We start from the raw sequence: 22,037 nt of genomic DNA, 5'->3' as shown, positions 1-22,037 counted from the left end.
CCTCACGTGCAGACACCAGGACAGGGTCTGGGGAACGCCTCTACGACAAGACCCTGCTGCACAGCAGCCTCTCTGCCCGCAGCAAGCGCACAACGACTCCGCCCGCCACTTTGCAAATAAATCTCAGCTTGCGCAAGCGCGTGCGCGCGGGGGCTGGGTGGGGGCGCGGCGGTGGCGCAGAGCGCTCATTTACCATAGAGGCGCGAGGCTAGACTGTCTCCGGCCCCCCCCGCGGAGGACATCTTGGTTCCTGGCGGAAGTTCTGAAAACGTCTGGGGACCACTGCTAAGTTTGGCTGCAGCGCCCAAAGTCGTGCACTTAAAACACCTGTCCTGAGGGTCTCAAAATCAAGCGGCCACGCGAATCAGTGGCGCATCTGTCAGAAACGGCTCCCGAACGGATGCCGACCTCCCTGCCCTTTGCCGAGATGGCGGCGGTGGGGGCGCTCTAGCCGCCGCCTCGGTCCCGCTGAGGGGCGCGGCCTGCGCTCAGGGGTCCCGCCCGGTTCCCCGCGCGCTGTCGTCGTCACAGCTGCGCCCGCGTCCGGCCCCGCGCAGCGCCGTCCCCGCGCCTCGGGCCGGAGGATGCCCAGGAAGCTGCTGCTGCTGCCCCCGCTGTCCGCGTGCTCCGCTCTCCGCGTCCCGCGGGCTCGCCCCGCCGCCCCGCCGGCCATGAACGCCGCCCGCACCGGCTACCGAGTCTTCTCGGCCAACTCTACGGCCGCCTGCACGGAGCTGGCCAAGCGCATCACCGAGTAAGCGCGCTCGTCCCCGGGTTGGCCCGGCCCCTGCTCCCCGCCGCCGCTTCCGCACCCGGGAGCGGCCTCCGGGCCGGCCCCTGGGGAAGTAAATGCTCCCCGGGGCGGCGGAGCATTCTCAACCCTTGAGAGGTTCCCTGTGGCTCTGTGTGTGACATCGCCCTTGGCAGCCCACCCTAAGGAGACAGGCTGATCGGGGTCTAGCCTCGGACCGAAGGCGTAGGGAGAAGGGAACCGTGGGCTGAGCGGGGAGAGCTCAGTGCAAGTGATCAGTTGTACAAAGTCTTTGCTTGGGGGTGTATGCATGTGTATGCCTAGCCTCTGACCTCACGGAACCTTTGGGGCCCTGAGGTGTTTCCCAGGCTTGCCTGTTGTCACCTCGCTGACCCTGGGTGAAGGACGTGGTTGGTTTGTGTTGTTTTGTTTTGTTTAACCTTAACGTGTAAAATGAGAGATTCTATGGGACAGGGATGGAGTGTGAGTCTGAGCTTGGTGGGAAGCAATGGAGGCGAATCTTGCAGAGCAGGGCCCGCCTGTCTGCCGAGAAAGGTCCTTCTCTTTCGAAGAACACTAGAGCCCTGGTATACAGAGCCTTAGTGGCCCTTTATAAGGTAAACGTTTTAGAAATATGTGACAGAGTGCGTCATTTGACCTCCCCCCTTTAATGCCTATGTGCATGTTGTTTAACTTGTTCTTTGGCCTTTGTTCTCAATTTAGGAGACTTGCTTTCTCTGGAGCCCCCAGCTGGCCTTGAACTTAGAGATCCGCCTGCCTCTGCCCCGGGAATACTGGGATTAGAGGCCGGCGCCACCACGGCCATCCCTGGCTTTTGTTTTCTGAGATAAGATCTCTGTGGCCCAGGCTAACCTCTTTGTATCTGGGCTCCAGGTTTAAATTAGACTTGACTTTGAACATTTAAAGTCATTTTCATGCTTCAAAATGGCTTAGCTCCGCCTGTTTTATTATCATTTGGACTTTAGCGGGTTCAGGAGAGTCTAGGAGAGCTGCTCTTCATTCCGCTGCTTGCTTCCTGTTTCTGAACCCTGATTACTGTCTTTCTTGTGTAGGCCAACTACAGTACTTCAGACTTGAAGCTTGAGTTTGTTTGCATTGGATCAGATTTATCACCCATGACTGTGAGAAGCCCAAGGGAGGGCACTTTAGAAAGTAGTGGGTTTGCCTTTTGTTATGCTAATTTTTCAGAAAGCTATGGCATGCCAGTAACAATGCATACCTATAAATGCAGTGTCTACTTCATCTGTTGAGTTTGTGCTGTAGTTGTCTGACTCTGCTACTTTTTTTTTTTTTCTTTAAGAGCGAGGTTGGGTCTTGTATAGTCCTGGCTGGCCTTTACCTTACAGCAACCCTGCCTCAGCTCCCAGAATGCTGGATTAATTAACCCTCTGCCCCCCTTCTTCTTGTGTAATAGGCGTCTTGGTGCTGAATTGGGGAAATCTGTTGTGTACCAGGAGACCAATGGAGGTAAGTTTAAAGTCTTTTTGGGGGGGGTTGTTGTCATTTTGAGGCAGCATTTTCCGTAGCCTACCTGGCTTGGTCTCCCTGCTTTTTGTGCTGGGTTACAAGCATGCGCCACCACTCTGGCCTGGTATCCTTTTCCCACTTAAAGTCTTTTAGACAGGCATTCACTGTAACCCATCCAGGCCTCACACTCATGGTACCCTGCTTCCGCGTCTCCAGTAACAGCAAATGGGTGTTGGCTCCCTCTTTCTACCATGATGTGGCCGGTATCTTAACCCTAACACTCTGTGCCCGCCGCTGGTCTTGTCCCGCCGCCGCGCCAGCCCCAAATAATGCACAGAGATGCTGGATTTGATATAATGCTGTTGGCGAGTTACTAGTTTCTTATCGGCTGCTCTGTCTTAAGTATTAACCCATTTCTGTTAATCTAAGGATTTCCACATGGTTTCATCTCACCGGGGAGAGGGGCATGCGTCTCGTCTCCCCAGTCTCCATGTTGACTCCTCGTTACTACCTCGAATCCTCCTAGTCTCCTAGTCCCGCCCATCTTGCTTTCCTATTGGCCAACAGTGCTTTATTCATTAACCAGTATGAGAAACATATTTACAGAATGACATCTCCCATCAGATCAACCCTTGTTGTTGGTTTGGAACCTGCTAAGTACCTGAGGATGTTTTGATTTTGAATTCCTTATCCTTCTGCTTTAGCCTTCCATGGGATTGTGGGCATGTACCTGTTGTTGGTTTTTATTTTTACTCTTTGGTGTTTGGGGGTTTGCCACCCAGCTCCCAAATAAATACACGAAGACTTACTCTTATGAATGCCTGACCTTAGCGTGGCTTGTTTCTAGCCAGCTCTTCTTAACTTTAATTACCCCACCCATCTTTTGCCACTGGGCTGTTACTGTTCTCCGTTCTGTTTACTTTTCTTCCATTCTTACTGGCTATGTGGCTGGGTCCCTGTTCTCCTTTTCTTCCTACCCCCCCCCCTTCCATTTATTCTCTCTGCCTATTTCTCCTGCCTCACTATTGGCGGTTCAGCTCTTTATTAAACCAATCAGGTGTTTTAGACAGGCGAGTAACACAGCTTTACAGAGTTACACAGCACAGCATAAAAGATTGCAAGACATCTCTGCGTCATTAAAACATGTTCCACAGTATAAACAAACGTAACACATCTCCAACTAATATTCCACAACATGCACCTTCATGCCCATGGCTTTTTTTTTTTTTTTTTTTTAAACATGCTTTTGCTTTGTTTCCTTGGCCACACAGAATTCATCACCCAAGCATCGAACTTGGGGTCCTCCAGCCTTAGCCATGTGGTAGCATCACACCTCAGAAGGTGGCTTACTCTTACCAGTAGTGCTTTTACAAGTGGACAGTGCCCTAGCTTGTGTTTGCTTCTTGAGTGGTGGTGTGCTTGTGCGTGGTGCACATGGGGAGGTCAGGACAAGCTTTGGGGCCCAGTTCTTGCCTGTTTCTGCTTATTGGCATGTACCATAGGAGTGCTGGGGTTACAGATACCAGCCACCGAAATCCTGAGTGCACTCTGAGTGTTGGTGTGTGCTACATACTGAGCTCAGGTCATGAGGTTCGCATAGCCAGTGCTTTTACTCACTGGTGCCCTGTTATGAATTTAACACAGAATATTTCCTTTCAAACCTTGGAGGTCAGCATCCTTAGTCCTTGCCTTTTTGAGACAGGGTTTCTCTGTGGCTTTGGGACCTGCCCTGGAACATATAGAGTGTTTGTTTTGTCTTCTACGCAGTAAATGTGTCTTATACGTATTAGGACATCAAATTATTGCATGCACGGTCTGGCGCTAGGAAGAAAGACTGGAAGCCCTCTTAGGTGGGGGCAGAGCTAAGGAGACTGGAAGCCCTCTTAGGTGGGGGTGGAGCTAAGGAGATGGAGACAGTAACAGTGGTTGCTGTACATCCGTCACCTCAGCTGGAGGGTCAGAAACCGGTGATGGCTGGAGCTCACACAACCAGCCTAGGAGTGTCAGTCAGCTGAGTTTAGTGAAAGAGCCTGTCTCGGAGCATAGGTGAAAGTCATTGAGAGACACCTGATGATGGTAAGGACCCAGGCATCACGCTGGCCTGCCCCGTCACCTGGCAGAATGCACTCAGGCGGTACTGTGGTCAGCCCAGCGTCCGTGACTGCTAGTCTGCAGGCGGTGCAAAGGACCCTTTAAAAGAAAGACACTCTCCCCCCCCCCCCCCCCGACTTTGCCTGTCTCCCTCTTCTGTCCTCTCTGTCTCTTTTCTCCCCCTCCCCCCTTTCCTTTTCTAATAAAACTTGTCACTTAAGCTCTATCTGCCTGGCGTGTTTGTCCTCCTCCTTGGGTCACCCTCACCTGCCATGGAATTTGTCAAGAGTCCCCCCCCCCACGTGCATTATCGTAACAGTGGTGACATTCACACACACACACACATCCCTTTCAAATTCTGTCCTGCTCTCTCCTTTTTTTTCTTTAATCACAATGTATAGATTGTCACACTGGGTTAGTGGCCCAGTTTTGCTTCCCTGTGGGTTGTGTGGAAAACTAATTATAACATGGACGCTTGAAGGCACCTGACTGTCCTACTAATACTGTAGTAATCTAGGAGAGCTGCATACTTCAGGGCATCTGGCCCGCCCTTTGTGTGTGTGTAGGGGGGTCTGAGACAGGGTTTCTCTAAGTAGCTTTGGAGCCTGTCGTGGAACTAGCTCTGTAGACCAGGCTGGCCTTGAACTCACAAGAGGTCCACCAGCCTCTGCTTCCTGAGTGCTGGGATTAAAGGTGTGCGCCACCGCCTCATCCTGCTCTTATCTGTTGCAGAAAAATACATTGAAGAGCTAGGTGTTATCATATATGCCTATAATCTCAGCACTCAGAAGGCTGAGCAAGAGAATTGCCATGAGTTTGAGCCCATTCTGGACTACCAAGTAAGGCTCTGCCTCACAAACCAAAACGGAGCCTACTGTCATCATGTCTGGGGATCCAGTCAGGACAGTGGACAGTTGGATGGATCGTTGGAGGAATGCACACTAACAGAATATGTGAAAGTCACATGTTTTAATTAGCATCATGTGTCCTTCGGCGAGCTCTCAACCCTAGCTGCTTTCTTCTTGTAGGAGTAAGATCGTGTGTGTGCCTGCAGAGGTACCAAAGCGACCAGCAAGGGCATCATGAGTGTCTGGCGTGGGTGCTGGGGTTGGGAGCTGGAGGGGAAAACGGGGACGGGGAGGCTCTCCTCACTCCTCCCTGCTGCTGGTCTCATTCTCGGCATCAGAAGTGTCCAAGTGGCCACAGCCTTCTGTCTAGCCCATTCTGTTCACTTATGCCTGTGAAAATACTCCTAAATCTTTGGGGGCGTGGTGAGGGACTAGTTGTAGGGATTGAATCCAGGGAAATTTCACTTCTGAGCTACTTCCAAGCCCGCGTAGATGCCAGTGTTCTTCACCTGAGGCTGAGTGTCCTCCACCTGAAAAGGAGACTACAAGTGTCCCAGATCTAGAACATTGGCATAGACTTCTAGTTATGCATTTCAAACTTGAAATGCTCCATCATCTGAAATGTGGAGTGCCATCAGCACCCGAGGTTTCAGGCTTGGGAAGAATTTCGGTTTCAGATTTTAGGTTAATATGCTCAGCTCTCAGACTGGGGCCCTTTGGGGTCTGCTCTGCCCACTCAGCCCCTGGTCTCCAGTCATCTATCACGTCCTGAGCACTCTGATTTTGCAAACAACCTGAGTCAGTGTGCTTTTCCTTTCCAGTGTCTCCTCGTTGCCAGTCACTCACCGCCATCACTGTCTTCTCATAGTAGCCAGTGACCCCACCCCCGGCTTTGCTTTCCTGTCACATGTAGTGGTGTGTCGTCTACGTTCATGTCTGTGTGAGGGTGTTGGATCCCCCAGAACTGTAAAAATTACAGACAGCTGTGAGCTGCCATGTGGGAATCGAACCTGGGTCAGTGCATTTAACTGCTGAGCTGTCTCTCCAGCCCCAAAAAAGCTTCAGCAGGGATTCTTTTTGTTTTGTTATTTTTCAGACAGGGTTTCTCTGTGTAACAGAGCTCTGGCTGTCCTAGAACCCACTTTGTGGACCAGGCTGGCCTGAGCTCACAGAGCTCCACCTGCCTCCAACTCCTGTCCCATTTAAGGAGAAGCTCTCTTTGGCTTCTTGGCTACAGCTCTTTCCCCGCAGCCTCTCTGCTTCCCGAGTGGCCGCCTGCTCCTTGTCTTCCATGTTCCCTCCCTTGCTGTGCCGGCCGCTTCCCTGAGGCCGCTGTTCCCCCCCCCCCCCCCCCCGTCCCCATCCCCCATTCCCCCAGTCCCCGTGACTAGCCTGTGGCGGTCTGGGTCACACTGAGATGTCGTTACCACGTTGCTTCAGGTCCTCTCTGGGACCCAGCACCCGGCCTGTCTCAGGGTGCCTCTGCAGCTGTCCAACAGATGTTAAGTTGCCACTTTTAGAATTTTTTGGGCTATTTGACATTTGTTGGTTTTATCATCTTTTACCGTCAGCCTGGCCACTCTGTGTGAGTATTTTACTTAGTTAGGACTTTATTTAGTTAGTTAGTTATGGCAGATAGAATCCTCTTACTCCAGCTATTGTCTGTTACTGCACCATGAATTCTTTAAACTTGAACACTTCTTTTTCCTTCAGAAACAAGAGTTGAAATCAAAGAGTCTGTTCGTGGCCAAGACATTTTCATTATTCAGACAATACCCAGGTAAGACTTGACACCACCCCATGAGTCCGTTTTCCTCTGAGAAACTTCCTTTCCATGTGAACAACAATCCAGGGTTGATTTTTGTTACTGTTGCTTGAAATGATAAATTCATGCTTGGCTTGAGACTGAGGCAGAGGGACAAGTTCAAGGCTTGCCTAGACTGCAGTACTAGCTTAAGGCCAGGCTACAACTTAGTGAGAACTGCCTCACAAAGTTAAGAAATTGCCAAGCATGATGCACACACCTTTAATCCTAGCGCTCTGAAGGCAGAGATAGGCACTACATAGCAAGTTCCATACCAGCCAAGGCTACATAGTGAGATCTTGTCTTGGGGGGCACCAATTTTTTTTTAAATGGTTATTTAGTGGGGTGGGGATTTCGTGTGCTGTGTGATGAGAGCAGAGAACAATGTGTAGGAATTAGTTCTCATTCTACCATGAGTCCCAGGGATGGATCTAACGGGTCATCGGTGTTAGCAACAAGCGTCTACTCACTGAGCCATCTCAGTGGCCTCAATGGTTTTGCCATGCCCTTCAGAAGTAAGAAAGCAGGAACGAAGGAAGTAGCTCAGTGGTGGAGACTTACCCGGAATGTGCAAGGTCCTGGGTTCAATCCCCAACACTGTCTAAAATATAGGAAAATCGAGGGGGCCTTGCCAAGACAGTCCTTGGGGAAACGGATGTGTGGTCCTCTGCTTCTCCTCCTCTGCAGCTTTGGATGAAGTACCTTCAATCCAGAAAGCATGGGAGACACATGCAGTCTTACTGGCCATGTCTAGATGTGGTAGGCACAGGGCCATCTTAGCTGAGCCACAGTACCTTGTTTTGCTTCCTGACTGTTATACATTAGGAAATGTACTGTGTGCATTCCCTGTGTACCTGATATTGTCTGCTGCTCTTAACCCTGTCTGTCTCCATCATACACCAGACAGCTGACTTTCCTGAGCCAATTGACACTGAGCTTTTCTCACGTTTTCTCTGCCTGGAATGTTCACTCAGGCCTCTGTCTCCTCCTGGCTTTAAGAGCACGCACTAAGGAAACGCTGATGGTCCATAAGGCTGCCCTGGGGCCTCCTCGGTTCATGCTTTGTTTGGCAATGAGCAGTATTGTCATTGTTGTCCTCTCTTTCTGAATGCTAGAGTTCCTCAGGCGGGAAGGAGACGAAAACAACTTTCATGAAATGCTAGGCTCTTGGCTGTCACTGTAGAGTATGGAGCCCTTGTCTGAGGGTGGAAAAGACAGCCTTAGCTTGGCAGCCCCAGGTAGACCAGCTTTTCCACTTAATCCTCTTTCAAATACAGAGGTGGCAGCTGCCCTGACTGGCTCTGTAATGGCGAGATGGCTTAGAAGACTCGTTTAGGCATCTTGGCAGCACTAAGCATTGGGAGGCAGCAGCTGGAATTTGAGCTTTGACTTCTTTTTTCTTTCTCCAGGAAAAGCCACTCTGCTGAGTAGTGTGCCAACCATGAGCGGCCCTTCTGGGTACCTCTGTTAGTTATGTCTTGGGAGTCTCAGAGGCTTGGGGGCGGAGCTAAGGTTGTGACCTCCCAGTGGAGACCCTGGTGCTTAGGCACATATCATGGTTAGCATAATGGCTGAGTGAGGAGTTTGTGAGCAACCTGCTTGATGGTTGTAGATCATTTCAGTGTGGCTGTTAGAATAGGAAAGTGGTTAAGTGTTGTTTTCATAATGTGCTTGGATGGATCAAATTCAAGACTTGCATGTTAGGCAGGTGACCTACTAGGCTATTCCAATACATTTCTTTTTTTTTTTTTGCGGGGGTGGGGGGGTGGGGGGTGGTGTTGGTTTCTCAAGACAGGGTTTCTCTGCATCACAATCTTGGCTACCCTGCCTCTGCTTCCCAAGTGCTGGGATTAAATGCTCTCCCAACGCATTTCTGGCTGTCCTGGAACTTGCTCTGTAGACCAGGCTGGCTTCGAACTGGCTGAGATCCGCCCGCCTCCTCCCCAGTGTGGGCCTAAAGGTGCGCCATCACTGTCTGGTTACCAGTGCTTTTCTTCATGGTAGGAGTGAAGTGACAAGACAGTCTTCTGTTTTCTGACATAGGTTCTTGTGTTGATATGCAGCACAGGCTAGCTTCCACCTTGAGTTTCTACCTGTAGCCTCTTGAGTCCTAGGATAGAGGTGTGTGCCACCAGGTCCAGCAAAACAAGGTCCGTCGTTTTGGAGACTGTCAATCTGTAGCCCCAGGCTAGCCTGAAACTTGTCCTTTCTTGTTCTTTTCTTGTTGGGAGCTTAAGGCAGAAGGGTCACGCTGCAATTTTGTCAGGAAGCCAGGGACCAGTGTGTATGGTGTTTTCTGTGTGCCCCATGTGTGCCTGGCACCCACTGAGGTCAGAAGTGCATATTAGAGCCCCTGGAACTGCAGTTAGAACCGTTCTGAGCTGCTGTGTGGGTGTTGGGAGCTGAATCTGGGTCTTCTGGAAGCCCCTGAAGTTCTCACTGCAGGCCAGCTTGTCATGTGTCATTGTCGGTATGAAGTCGCAGTACACTGTCCGTGGCCAAAAGAACAAAGGCTCACCACTTTGTGCCTTGTACAGAAGGCCTCCAGCACAGACCTGCATGTCTGCTCTGTCCTTCCCTGGGTGCTGCCAGTCAGATGCTGTTCTTAGCGTAGAGAGCGCCGCTGATGTCTTTTGAGGTCGAGGTTTACTCTTACCCAATTTGTGTTCTAGTATCGCATGGAAGCCGAGTGCTCAGAACAAATATTTAATCCAGCAGGGCAGAGTGACCCCAGGGCAGCGATAGAAGGCAGCAGCAGTTAGTAGTCCACAGGGAGGCTCACTCTGGTGGAACAGCCAGGAGACGTCTGTAAACCCGGGGTCTCTGTAGCCCAGACTGTCCTTGCAAAAGGAGCATGGGGACAGATGTGTGTGCCTTGAGGACACGCTTCCCTTCACTGAGTTTGTTTGGTAACTTAAAAGTCACAGTTCTTTTTCCTGTGTTTGTTAGGCATTGTCAAGGCGAAACCCAACCTCTCCAGGCATTTCCTGTTTCTCCCAGCTCCCCATGTGTTTTAAAATTGCATTTTTAAATTTGTGTGCACACATGACCACAGCATGTTAGAGAACAACTTTTGGGAGTCTCTTTCTGTCATGTAAGTCCCAGAGATTGAATTCAGGTCTGCACTTCACCGCCTTACCCATTTCCTGTGACTTAAAATGTTAGATGCGAAAGCAGCAGCAAACATCCTGGGGCTGGTGCGGGTAGGGTGCTGTCATTGTGTCCTGCAAACAGAGGCCTGGGCATTGTGATCCCAGTACTTAGAGTGAGTGGCGCAGACAGTGAGTCTGCCCTGGCTGCTAATGCGGGGCTGCAGATGGCTTAGCAGGGAGAGCATTGGTTGCTCTTGCAGAGGGCTGGGGTTTGGTTCCCAGCACCCACATGGTGGTTGACAACCATCCGTAACTCCAGTTCTAAGGGATCTGACACTTTCTGACCTCCACGGTTACCAGGCACACACACACAACAGGTGGTGTACATACATACATGCAAGCAAAACACTCATACACATAAATAAATAATAAAATAATCTTAAAAAAATACCATGTGGACCAGGCGGGGTGTCACACACCTTTAATCCCAGAACTCAGGAGGCAGAGGCAGAGGCAGGTAGATCTCTGAGTTTGAGGCCACCCTGGTCTACAGAACAAGTTCTGGGACAGCCAGGGCTACACAGACAGTGTCTCAAACAAAAATAAAATAACATGTAGGGGGCAAGATGGGTCAGTGAGTAAAGGAACCTCCCACCAAGCCTGACACCGTCTGTGGGACCTGCATAGTGGACCTCTACATGTGTGTTGTGTTATAACATGTGTGTCACACACACACTCACACACACACACACACAATGTAGTAGAGTCCACACAGGACAGTCTCGTTGGAGTGGGCTGGGGTGAACCCTACTCCATGACTATATCTAGTGTTGTTCAGGTCCAAGCAGTTTACTAAGTGTATTGTGTTCATTTCCCTGCCCCAAATTAATTTTTGTTTATTGAAAATGATAGAGTAGTAAGAGCTGAGTCTAATGCAGACTATAGTTACTCTAAAGAAGGAAAAACTGTTGGTGAAATAGTTAAGTGTGTCCTACTTATAGATAATGACTGCAGGAGCCAACGGGAGGAACTTGGAACATTCTTATTCAAACAACAAAGCAGAGACTGCCTGCCAAGTCCTCCAAACCCTGTTAGCCACAAACTGCCTTTGTTTAACCTGCCTGTGTTTCAGCGCTGGATAAAGCCACATGACAAAGGCTCCATTGTAACTTTCCTGATCAATACAGGTTGAAGACTGGAGGATGTTACTTTTTGTTTGTTTATTTTGAGACAGGGTTTCCGTAGTTTTTGTTGTTTTTGTGTTTTAATTTATTTTTTATTTTTCTTCATATAGATCCCAGTTCCCTCTCTGTCCCTCCCTCCCATGCTTCCCACCCTCCAATCCCATCCCCCCCCCCACTCCACTCCACATGTAGAGTGATGAGGGTCTCCGTAGTCTTGGCTGTCTGGAACTTGCTATGTTTACTAGACTAGGCTCCCCTCCAACTCACAGAACTCTACCTGCCTCTGCCTGAGAGCTGGGATTAATAGCATTACATCACCATGCTTGACCTTGGGCATTTAATTTTTTGTAACATGTTGTTACTGGGAAAAAGAAAAGTGGAAAGTAAAATCATTGTATAGGAAATGTAAGTCCCAGCCTGTAGAAAAAGAAATAGGAATTTCTCGGTATTGGGAGTTTTTCTTTTTTTCTTGCTGGGCGATGGTGGCTCGTGCCTTTAGTCCGGCACTCAGGAGGGAGAGACAGGTGGATCTCTTGAGTTCAAGGCTAGCCTGGTCTACAGAGCAGCTAGGGCTAACCAGAAATCTGATTTAAGAAAAACGAAACTCTACCACCATCTTTGCCTCTTTATTTCTGTGTCCCTTTCTGCAGAAATGTTTGGTTGGTTGGTTTGTCCCTTTTTTATTTATTTCCAGGGTTTCAGCATGTGCTTGTTCTAGAACTCTGTTGAACTCACAAAGGTCCACTGCCCCTCTTCCCCCTTCCAGTGCTGGAGTTAAAATGTGCACTTCATGCCTGGCTCAGAATCAAAGTTGTATTCAAATTTTGTCCTCATTAGTCTCCTGAATTTTGTGATTATCTTATTTGGGAGTTTGGTGAGTTTAATAATGTTACAGAATAAAACTGTTGGTGAGAGGCTATCCTTGCAGCTGCTGGATCCTAGATAGTCTGTCAAGAGAGCCGCCAGCCTGGTGAGCACAGTGGCTTCCAGGTCTGCCTGGCAGTGTAGACGGCAGACAGACCCTGTATCGGGGAGATGGGGAGAGATGGGGATAGCCTGGCTGACCTGCAGACGGCCTCGTGGTTCTGCTGGGTGGTGCTGAGGTTCACCTCTCTTCCCATGGGCGGCCTGTCTGCTCCCTGTCTGCTCTAGACATGCACCCAGGCAGCCTGCTGGCCGCAGAGGAGACGGTGTTTGAGAGTGAGTGTGGCATCTGTCAAAGACATGGGGCCAGAGCTGAGATCTTCCAGAAGGGTCCATCACCTCTGCCGAGCAACATCGGTTCCCACAGGGACAGCCTTTCTCAGAAATGCTTCAGGCAAAGAAAGGACAAGGCGGGTTGTGAAAAGTTCCACGACTTCCCCAGTCCCTTCCACTTTCCCCATGAGAAAGACAAAATGCTTTCTGCTAATGACAGCTGTGGCCTTCGTCTGAACCCCTGACTGAGTGCCAGCAGGTGTCCAGTGACTATGGTTGCTGGCACAGAAGAGACAGGCAAAGATGAGGGGGGTCACTGGTGTAGGTTTGGGTGGCCACAGCTGAAAACTGCCTGACTCAGCTAGAGCGTCCTTACTGCTCTTGCCTGTGCTCCCGAGGAGCTGTCACAAACCAGTGTGGTGTGAAATGCCTGTCACACCCAGTGGATGAAGCCATTAATAGGAGGTTTTGCTCTAAGACGGTTTTTACTGTTGTAGAGATGTGAATACGGCCGTGATGGAGTTACTGATTATGGCCTATGCGCTGAAGACCGCCTGCGCCCGGAATATCATCGGTGTCATCCCCTACTTCCCCTACAGCAAGCAAAGCAAGATGAGGAAGAGAGGCTCCATCGTGTGCAAACTCCTGGCATCCATGCTGGCAAAGGCTGGTGAGTGTGAGCAGGGGCACTAGATGTGATCAGGTCCCACCTCCTGCCTGGTTTGGGACCTGTTTCTCTACTCATTCACTAATGACTGACATCTTGTTTCCTTCCACATAGTGTGCAAGGGTTACATGAGCTGAGTGGCTACATTCTTGTGCTCCCCTCTGTGTCTAGAGAGGAATGCTTTAGCATTTTCTCTGATCAGTTTTTGTTGTTAGTTTGCCATCGTCTGTATTTTAGCTGGCAGGCTTGTCTTGTGATCTCAAGCTTCAGGCCAACTGTTTGCCTGAACTGGGTGCATTAGTTGGTGGTTTTCTCTGCCCTCCCCATCTCTCACTGCCTCTCTGTGTAGCAATTCACACTCCTTCCCCACGTAGGGAGCAGTGCGTGCTTCCTGTGGGACAGCATTGGACAGTGGCCGAGGGTTCCCTGTCTCACTGGTTCTTAGGTCTGGGGGACCAGTGACCTGGCCACCACGTCCCTTCCTGAAAATGCCCTCACACCATTCTGTAGGAGCCACAGGACACTTCAGGGTCTCAGACTTGTCCTTGTGAGTCTTAGGTTAGTCTGCTTCTGTTCCTTTTTGAGGTAGCCGTAGCCTCTGGCGAGTTTTTTTTTTTTTGCCCCTAGTCTTTGATGAGGGCCTGTTTTATTCCTACTGCTGTCCCATATTTACTGCATGTCCATGCTTTGATTCCTGTCTGACTTTTCTCTTTTGACCACCCGGTGATGGTAATGCAGAGAGCACACCCCTTTCAAGTGTAGTTCTTCGTCCCGGGCTCCTTGGTGTTAGGCTGGACACCCTGTACTGCTCTATTAAGACTAACAGTTTGTGTCCCTAGTTCACAGAACCCCTGCCTTCAGTCTTCTGGGAGGAAGCAGGGACATCTAGTTTTATGTCCACTGCGGCCATTAACTTGTAGGGGAGAACTTTGTAATTTTTTGTTTTAAAATTTCAGGTTTAACTCACATAATCACTATGGATCTTCACCAAAAGGAAATACAAGGCTTTTTCAGCTTTCCAGTGGACAACCTTAGAGCCTCACCTTTCCTGCTTCAGTATATCCAGGAAGAAGTGAGGAGCCGCCAGCACACCTCCCATGTCCTCACAGACATGCCGTTTAGCTCTCCCTGAGGCGCAGTGCCTGCCACTGCCAGATAGACATGTAGTCAGAACAGTATTTCCCTGAGCACTTTTACCCTTGCGTTTTCTAGAACGAAGGCGTTAACGGTTTTGCGGTCTTTTGGCAGCCGGTGCTGTTATGTTACAGCAGTGAGTCAGTGGTGACGGTGAGGGCCCCTGTCAGTGTGAACAATGGTCGCTAGTGCCTTCACCAGTCTTAGACAGTACCCAGATCTAAGTATTTTTTAATAATGTTTCAGTGGTTTTCTTTTATTTTTCCTCCAAATCTAGATTCCAAATTACAGAAATGCAGTCATTGTAGCTAAGTCTCCTGATGCTGCAAAAAGGTAAATATTTCAGATATTTCTGTCCCCTGTGGTTGCTTCTGAAGTCAGAGTCAGTGTGGAAACCCAGGGCTATTATAGTGGCCTGTAAAAAGTTCATGGGTTCACAACCACTCAGTAGCTTCATCTTACACGGTGTTAGTCAGTTTTCCTCTGGAAGGAAATGTAATTCTTAAAAGTTTAAGGAAAACAGTGAAGCCATGAATACTTTCTTTTTTTTTCTTTCTCTCTCTCTCTTGTTTTTCGAGACAGGGTTTCTCTGTGTAGCTTTGGAGCCTGTCCTGGAACTAACTCTGTAGACCAGGCTGGCCTTGAACTCAGAGAGATCTGCCTGCCTCTGCCTCTGCGCCACCAACACCCGGCTCGAGGCTGTGCATACTTTCAGGCAATGGTTCTATTTGGATTTTTTGTTTTGTAGACAGTGTATGGTGCAGGTATCCCAGACTGCTTTAGGCTCTTTTTGTAGCTGGGGGTGACCTGCTACACCTTCTGCCTTCTGCCTCTAAATCCAGTGCTACCGTTCCTTGCAAGTGTCCCCACGCCCTGTTTACATAGTACTGGGGATCAAAGCAGAGCCTCAGTCTTGCTCAGTGAGCACTCTGCCAACTGGACCACACTCCAGCCCGACTGACCCAATGCCGTTTATGAAGTATCATTTGAACAGAGGTCTAGAAATGACTTTATAGAATATTGGCGAGGGGAAAAACATCGTGTAGAATTCAGCAGTAGCCTTTGAGGTGTTTGTCTTCTGGCCTGGTTTATGGAAATCTCTGAGATTGACTGTTTTGTCTTGTGATCACTAGAGTGGTACCTGCAGGGCTGGGGTTCTTCCATCAGTGTGTCACCATCGCTAACCACTGTCTTCTCCAGGGCTCAATCCTATGCTGAGAGACTGCGCCTGGGCCTGGCTGTGATCCATGGAGAAGCTCAGTGCACAGAGCTGGACATGGATGATGGTCGACACTCGCCACCCATGGTCAAGAACGCTACTGTGCATCCGGGCCTGGAGCTGCCCTGTAAGACTGGCTCTGTGTTTTCACTTGTAACCTGGAGAAGCTCTCAGTAGTGTGGGTGGCGAAGGTTACCAGTGAGGCGTAGGTCACAGGCCCTCTCTCTGTGATGTTTCACTATATTTCTAAGTAACTGAGCAGTGCTGGCTTGCCTCCCTTTTATAAGGAAGCTGAGGTGTCCAGCACAGGGTTACAGTTTGGGCAGCACAGAGCTTGTGTTAAATGACGTCTCGCTTTAGTGAACAGCTACATGTGAATGCGTGAGTCCAAAGCCTTTGGTTGTACTTAGTGACATCGGCTTTGGCACCGGGTACCTTTGCCATTTGGTTTAGTAGGTGGCTCTGACCTGACTGACTTGCTCCTCTTTCCAGTGTGCAGGCAGTTTACGTCCACAGACTCTGACAAGGGCACATGGCAGCAAGCCTAAGATGTTTAGAGGAGGAGAGTCTTTTTCTCAAAAATCTTCTTTGCTATGCTTCAGAAACAGATTAATGGGGAGAAGAAATACCACAGTTGGTCTCGGGGCCAGCTCGGTTGTGTGATTCTCCGTCCCATGAAGGCTGCTATTTCATTTCTGTTTGTTTGAGACAGGGTTTCCTCTGTGCAGCCCTGGCTGTCCTGGAACTCACTCTGGACACCAGGCTGGCCTCGAGCTCACAGAGAACCCTCTGCCTCTGCCTCCACCTCCCAAGTGCCGGGACTAAAGGCGTGCGCCACCAACGCCAGGCCGTTGCTTCATTTCTATTTCTAGTTTTGTCTATTTTTTATATAAAAAGTATGTAATGTGCTTTTAATTTTGCTTGGGTGGTTTGTGTGTTTGCATGTGTGTGTGTGTGTATGCTGGGCGTTTTATCTGGCTGTGAAAGATGTGCTCTCCTTTTCTTCACCCAGCCTTCAGGTCTGACCCTGTTGTGTGGATGTTCGAGCCTGAGCTGTGGCTCTGCCCGTACACTAAGTCCGTGAGTGTGCAAGTGACACTGGGTTCTCACTCCGCCTCCTCGACTGCTACCTAAGCCACAAGAGGGACCTTGCTGGGCCGTCTTGTGTGGTTTGGCCCAGGGCCTGGCCTGCACATCACATTCAGCTGTGGCCTCATTTAATCCAGGGTGGCTCCTCCTCTCTTTGTCTCTGTGACCTGGATACTGCAGAGCAACACAGACAGTTACTCTGTAGACTTCCCCTTAATAGGGACATGTTTATGTCCTCATGCTTAGATTCAAATTTGGGTATTTGGCTGGAATGCCACAGGAAACACATGGTTGATGTCCCATTGCTGGAGAGGCTGATTTTGGCGTCTTGGTTAAGATGGCACCTGGCAGGGTTCCTTCTAGGAAAGTTCCTGTTTTTCCTCTTTGTTAGTGGTGTACCCTGAATACCCACTTCTCATCAGACTTAGCCCCTACTGACAGTTCTCCTGACTCAGTTACGGAGTCATGGCTGTTGACAGGCGGTGTCTTTTCAGTTGTTGCTGCTTGTTTTGAGACAGGACAGTCTCCTTGCAGCCTGGGCTGGGCTTGAGGTCCTCCTGCTTCAGACCTCCCCCCCCCCCACACACAACACACACAAGTGCTAGGGTTGCTGTCGTGCACCACCATGCCTAGCCTTTTTCCCCAGAGAGAGTGTGTGTGTGTGTGTGTGTGTGTACACATGTGCCGCTGAGCCTCTCTCCAGCCACCCATCCCCCAGGGTTTTGTCTTTTGGAGGCTGTCCAGGAGTGGTCCAGGACTCCAGCCCAGCTGACTCACTCTTGCTTAGACAGCAGAGTGAACTGGCTGACCATCCCTGAGCTGGGGTTGCCTAGTGCTGGACTTTCTCCCACTGCTGCTCTTGAAGTGCTTCCCTGTAGTAAAGGCATCAGAAGAGGGGGGAACTTAGCTTGTTTTTCCAGGGTTCTCTTGTTTGGTGTTTGAGGTAGGGCTATTACATGTAGCTCAGGCTGACCCCAAATTGGTTATATAATTGCAGGTGACCTTGAACTTCTGATCCTCCTGCCTCATCTTCTCAAGTAATCAAGATGGTGTTTATGCTGCCATACCCAGTTTTATGGCAGCTGGGGAACCAAACCAGGGGTGTTAGGCATGCTAGGCAAGCAAGCAGCTGAGCTACATTATCAGCCCTGCACAGTGTGTTCTGTTGCCTGGAAGATGACCTCTGATACCCATAATTTCAGTTTATTAAGTATATAGCAGCCAAAGTAAAAGAATAAATGCAGACAGACAGACGCAATTAAAAGGGGAAGCCCCGTTAAGACTGGTTTCCCGGGTGGCTCTCAGGCAGAGCAGGGTTCTCTCCAGTGCTGCTTCCAAGTAAAACGCCGGCAGCAGAGAGACAGCTCGCCAGATTGGATGCTCACTCTGTCTGGCAGAGACCAGTGTGAGTTCAGCTGTTCTTTCTCTCCACAGCCACTTCCATACCACGGGGCAAACATGAGTGACCTGTAGATAGTCCACAGCCTAGCTGTTCGCAAGGACACAGGAACCCTCCCTCCCCCCTCCCTCCCTCTCCCCTCCCTCCCTCCCCCCCTCCCTTCCTCCCTCCCTCCCTCCCTCCCCATTGCAGTTTAGGGGCACCTTTTCCCAGACCTTGAACATGTGGATACAAACATTCTTGGATATGAAGTGGTATGGGGTAGGGACACCATGTTTCCAGAGCTAGAGCCTTAGTGAGCTCAAACAGCATGGGACAGCTTACCAACATGGTGTATGTTACAATCGCTTTGCTGACTTACAGGGCGCTGGGCAGCGACTGTCTCTGAATTCTCTCCCAGCTGCATTGAGGGAAGCTTTCTACTTGCTGGGTCCTGTGGCCCGGCTGCCTCTTGCAGAGGCAGGGTTTGTAGTGAACTAAGCAACCTCTGCTTCAGAGTAAATGAGAAAATGATCTGGTAGTTACATGTTAAGTTCCTGATTTCCAGGAGATGTGTGGAGCAGACATCTAAAGGAAGGCAGCAGTTCCAAATCAGGTTCTTAGAAAGTGAGACCAACACCCCACCGCTAATTGGGTTTTAGCAGGACAGGGCAGCTTGCCCACGTTCCTTTGTCAGCCTGGCCGGGACACACGGACAGGCCTGGGCTGCCACTGCTGGTGGACGCCTCCCCGCTCCGTTTCCCGCTCGTGCTGTGCACTGTGGTGGCCGTTGGCACAAACGATTTCTCGGGTCCTCAGATGTGACAGTCTCAGCCGAGAGAGGAGGTGGATGTTCAAAATGAGCTCATATAGTGGTGGCTATCACAAGCGACATTTAGTACATTTTAATACTAATTATAGATTGATACAGTACAGTTTTAGGTATGCTATATGAAATATCAAATTTACCTTTTCCCTTTATCTTTAATTTTATGTGCATGGGTGTTTCTGTTATGTACCCTGGCATGCCTGGTGCTCCAGGAGGGTCAGAAGAGGGAATAGGACCTCCTGTACCTGGGTGGATGTAAACTGGTGTGGGTGCTGGGAATGGAACCCAAGTCCTCCAAAAGCAGCTCCTCTCCCTCCAGGATCCTACCTTTTACTTGCTGTAGCTACTAAAACATTTAAGTCCCTTCTCTGTTTGCCTCCTGTTTCTGTGAGCAGTGTTGCTCCAGCCAGCTCTGGTTCTGGAGTGAGTCAGTCAAGGGGAGGGTGTGTGTGCCAGGTTCTATCATCTGTGCTGTAGTTTGCCACCAGCTTGTGATTACATTTATCTGGTCACCTGACTAACTGGGTCTTGTGATTTGTTTTGCTAGTGATGATGGCCAAAGAGAAGCCACCGATAACAGTGGTCGGAGACGTCGGGGGACGCATTGCAATCATAGTGGTATGCAGATTCATCATCATTCCTACACAGAGGTGACACTGGTGGCTTGGTCAGTGGGGACCCAGTGTGACGGTGCCATTGCCCTTCCTTACTTAGTCTCCTTTAAGAAAGTAACAATTTTTACATAAGTGACTGACTGGAAATTAACAGATAGCTGACAAGTTAAAGCCCAGTAGCTCCCACAGGACAGTGCAGCACCGTGACCTTCATTTCAGGGGTTCAGGAGCACTTCAGACCAGCTCACTTGATCGTTTTTCCATTTCAGGCCCTTTGTGATTTTCACCAAGGGACCGGGTGTCCCAGTGCAGCCTAGCTTTGCGAGGGCATGCTGGCCGCTGCCACTAGACTAGAAAGCTACACCAGCAGCAGCTCCCTGTCCCTGTATTTCTCTCTTCCTTTCATGCCCCCCTCTCTTGGAACAAAATAAGCCACATGCCAGCTCTATGGAGGAGTCAGGAGTTTGAAGGAGGGGAGCTACCCTGGCAGCTTGAGCTGCCGTGTCACACACGCCTAGGGACTGGGAGCCTCGCTGCTTCCATTGACCTCTCCCTGCAGAGGCGCCTCTCTCTGGCTGCCCCTGGGATGCTCAGATCTCAGATCTCTCTGGCTGCCCCGGGATGCTCAGATCTCAGACCTCTCTGGCTGCCCTGGGATGCTCAGATCTCAGACCTCTCTGGCTGCCCCGGGATGCTCAGATCTCAGATCTCTCTGGCTGCCCCCGGGATGCTCAGATCTCAGATCTCTCTGGCTGCCCTCGGGATGCTCGGCATGTGTTCTAACAGTGCTGAAGCCATGTATAGCATAGGTATGTCTCTCTCAACTGGGGTAGAGAGTGGTTGAAACCCCCTCTCCTTGCAGGATGACATTATTGATGACGTGGAGAGTTTTGTGGCTGCCGCAGAGATCCTGAAAGAGAGAGGTGCTTACAAGATCTATGTCATGGCTACACATGGCATCCTGTCTGCCGAAGCCCCCCGTCTGATTGAGGAATCCTCCATTGATGAGGTTAGTCTGCTTTAAAGGCTTAGAACTGAGTTTGGATCCAGGTTGCTACTGTAGTCCCTAGGAATAATAAAATGACTCAGGGTTAAGCTGCTGCTCTCTGGCTAGGGGGGCGTACCTGTCCAGCAGTACTTTTTGCTAGCAGTCTCATTCAGGCAGATGTACATTTAGGAATTGGGATTTGCATAAAGGTCTGTTTACATCTTCATGTTGACAACACAGTTGATACTTGATATCTTTCCCTGATGATAGTTGAGTTTTGGGTGGGGCTGGGCAGTCTCAGGACTTAAATTCTGAGCCAGTGGATGTCAGTTTGTAAACTCTGTACCTTGGCCAGATGGAATTTTATGCTTGTCATCCCAGCACTTGAGAGATGAATTACAGTTCTTCTCCAGTCTGGGTTACATATCAAGACTCTTCTTAATGTGAAAACCAAGGTTGAGCTATAGCTCAGTGGAGATATATATATATATATATATATATATATATATATATATATGATATATAACATAAAATATATACACACTCAGCTGGCGTGTGTGAAGTGTGCATCCCTCAGTACCAGTGAAGGAGCAAATGTTTTATGTCTTAGAGCTTGAGCTTAGGGCATTCAATTAAATGTTAGCTATGCTTTTTTTGTAACTAGCTACTTCCTGACACGGGAGTAACTCTCTACTCTCTGTTGCTTTGTTACTAGGTGGTGGTGACAAACACTGTCCCTCACGAGCTCCAGAAACTGCAGTGTCCCAAGATAAAGACTGTGGACATCAGCTTGATTCTTTCTGAGGCGATCCGGAGAATCCACAATGGCGAGTCCATGGCTTACCTCTTCCGGAACATCACAGTGGATGACTAACTTGGAGCTGCCTTGACCCTGGACCTACACAGCAGCGTGTCAGCCTGGAGTAGACTACAGTTATCACGGAAGTGTACATGGCCGGTGGGGAGGAGGCAGGAAGGCAGAGCTAGCGGGTAAAGGGCCCGGCCTTCACTGTCTGCCGCCTCCAGCCCTGTTGATCATGCTGAGGTGGAAGATAATCAAGGGCACAGCCTCCTTGCTTGTTCTGTTTAATAGTGTCAGCTCTGGGGAAGGCAAGCGGACCATTGAGCTTGGTCAGGGAGCCAAGTGTCCCTGGCACTGTTGGTGCGGATGCCCTCTCCCCTGGACAAGGTTCTGATAGTCTTACAGAGAATCACTTTTCTTTCGGGAACCCCTGTGCCTGCTGCCGTCCAACAGTGAAGCGCCTTGTCTGCTCTCGGCTGATCAGATTAGAGAGCAGTCCCTTGTCTCAGCATCTGTGTTCTCGGAAGCTGCGAATAAAAGTTTCCCGTCTCTCTGGTGTCTTGTCTACTGCGGGGCTCCCTGCTCCCCCTAGATTGTGATGACCCTGTCTGTGCTATGCAGGTGGCCGGGGATCAGATACGTCTCCTGCCGGCTCCATCCCCTCGGGTTAGCATGGAGGGCCTCCTCCATGTGAGGAGCAGTAATGGCGGCAGTTGCCATCACAGTTGCAGTCTACACTTGGCCGGGAGATGCGCAAACACTGCAGAGCTCTTTGTATCTTTAAGCCTGTTCAGTTCCCAGCCAGGCACCCTAGAGAGGAGGGCCATCTCGGGAAGGGAAGGGAAGGGAAGGGAAGGGAAGG

General features: G+C 50.0%; 1 protein-coding gene across 1 annotated transcript; it reads left to right on the top strand.

The window, feature by feature from the left end:
- The first annotated feature begins 521 nt into the window (after nucleotides 1-521).
- On the top strand, nucleotides 522-21,726 carry Prpsap1 (phosphoribosyl pyrophosphate synthetase associated protein 1). Its single transcript, XM_051181055.1, has 10 exons — nucleotides 522-754; nucleotides 2,187-2,239; nucleotides 6,892-6,958; nucleotides 12,953-13,125; nucleotides 14,079-14,194; nucleotides 14,534-14,589; nucleotides 15,457-15,602; nucleotides 19,319-19,389; nucleotides 20,248-20,394; nucleotides 21,089-21,726. Exons 1-10 carry the CDS (start codon nucleotides 585-587, stop codon nucleotides 21,245-21,247), a joined length of 1,158 nt encoding a protein of 385 aa, XP_051037012.1. The 5' UTR covers nucleotides 522-584; the 3' UTR covers nucleotides 21,248-21,726.
- Nucleotides 21,727-22,037: the final 311 nt, after the last annotated feature.

The sequence above is a fragment of the Phodopus roborovskii genome, unplaced genomic scaffold (genome assembly GCF_943737965.1).
Source record: "Phodopus roborovskii unplaced genomic scaffold, PHOROB, whole genome shotgun sequence".
Classification (NCBI taxonomy): Eukaryota; Metazoa; Chordata; class Mammalia; order Rodentia; family Cricetidae; genus Phodopus; species Phodopus roborovskii.
Note: the sequence above shows the minus strand (reverse complement) of the source record. Positions and strands in the feature narration are given on the sequence as shown.

Coding starts and splice junctions, on each gene's coding strand:
- Prpsap1 (XM_051181055.1), top strand. CDS start 585: ATGCCCAGGAAGCTGCTGCTGCTGCCCCCGCTGTCCGCGTGCTCCGCT. Junction 755..2,186: donor CTGGCCAAGCGCATCACCGA/GTAAGCGCGCTC, acceptor CTTGTGTAATAG/GCGTCTTGGTGCTGAATTGG. Junction 20,395..21,088: donor AGGAATCCTCCATTGATGAG/GTTAGTCTGCTT, acceptor CTTTGTTACTAG/GTGGTGGTGACAAACACTGT.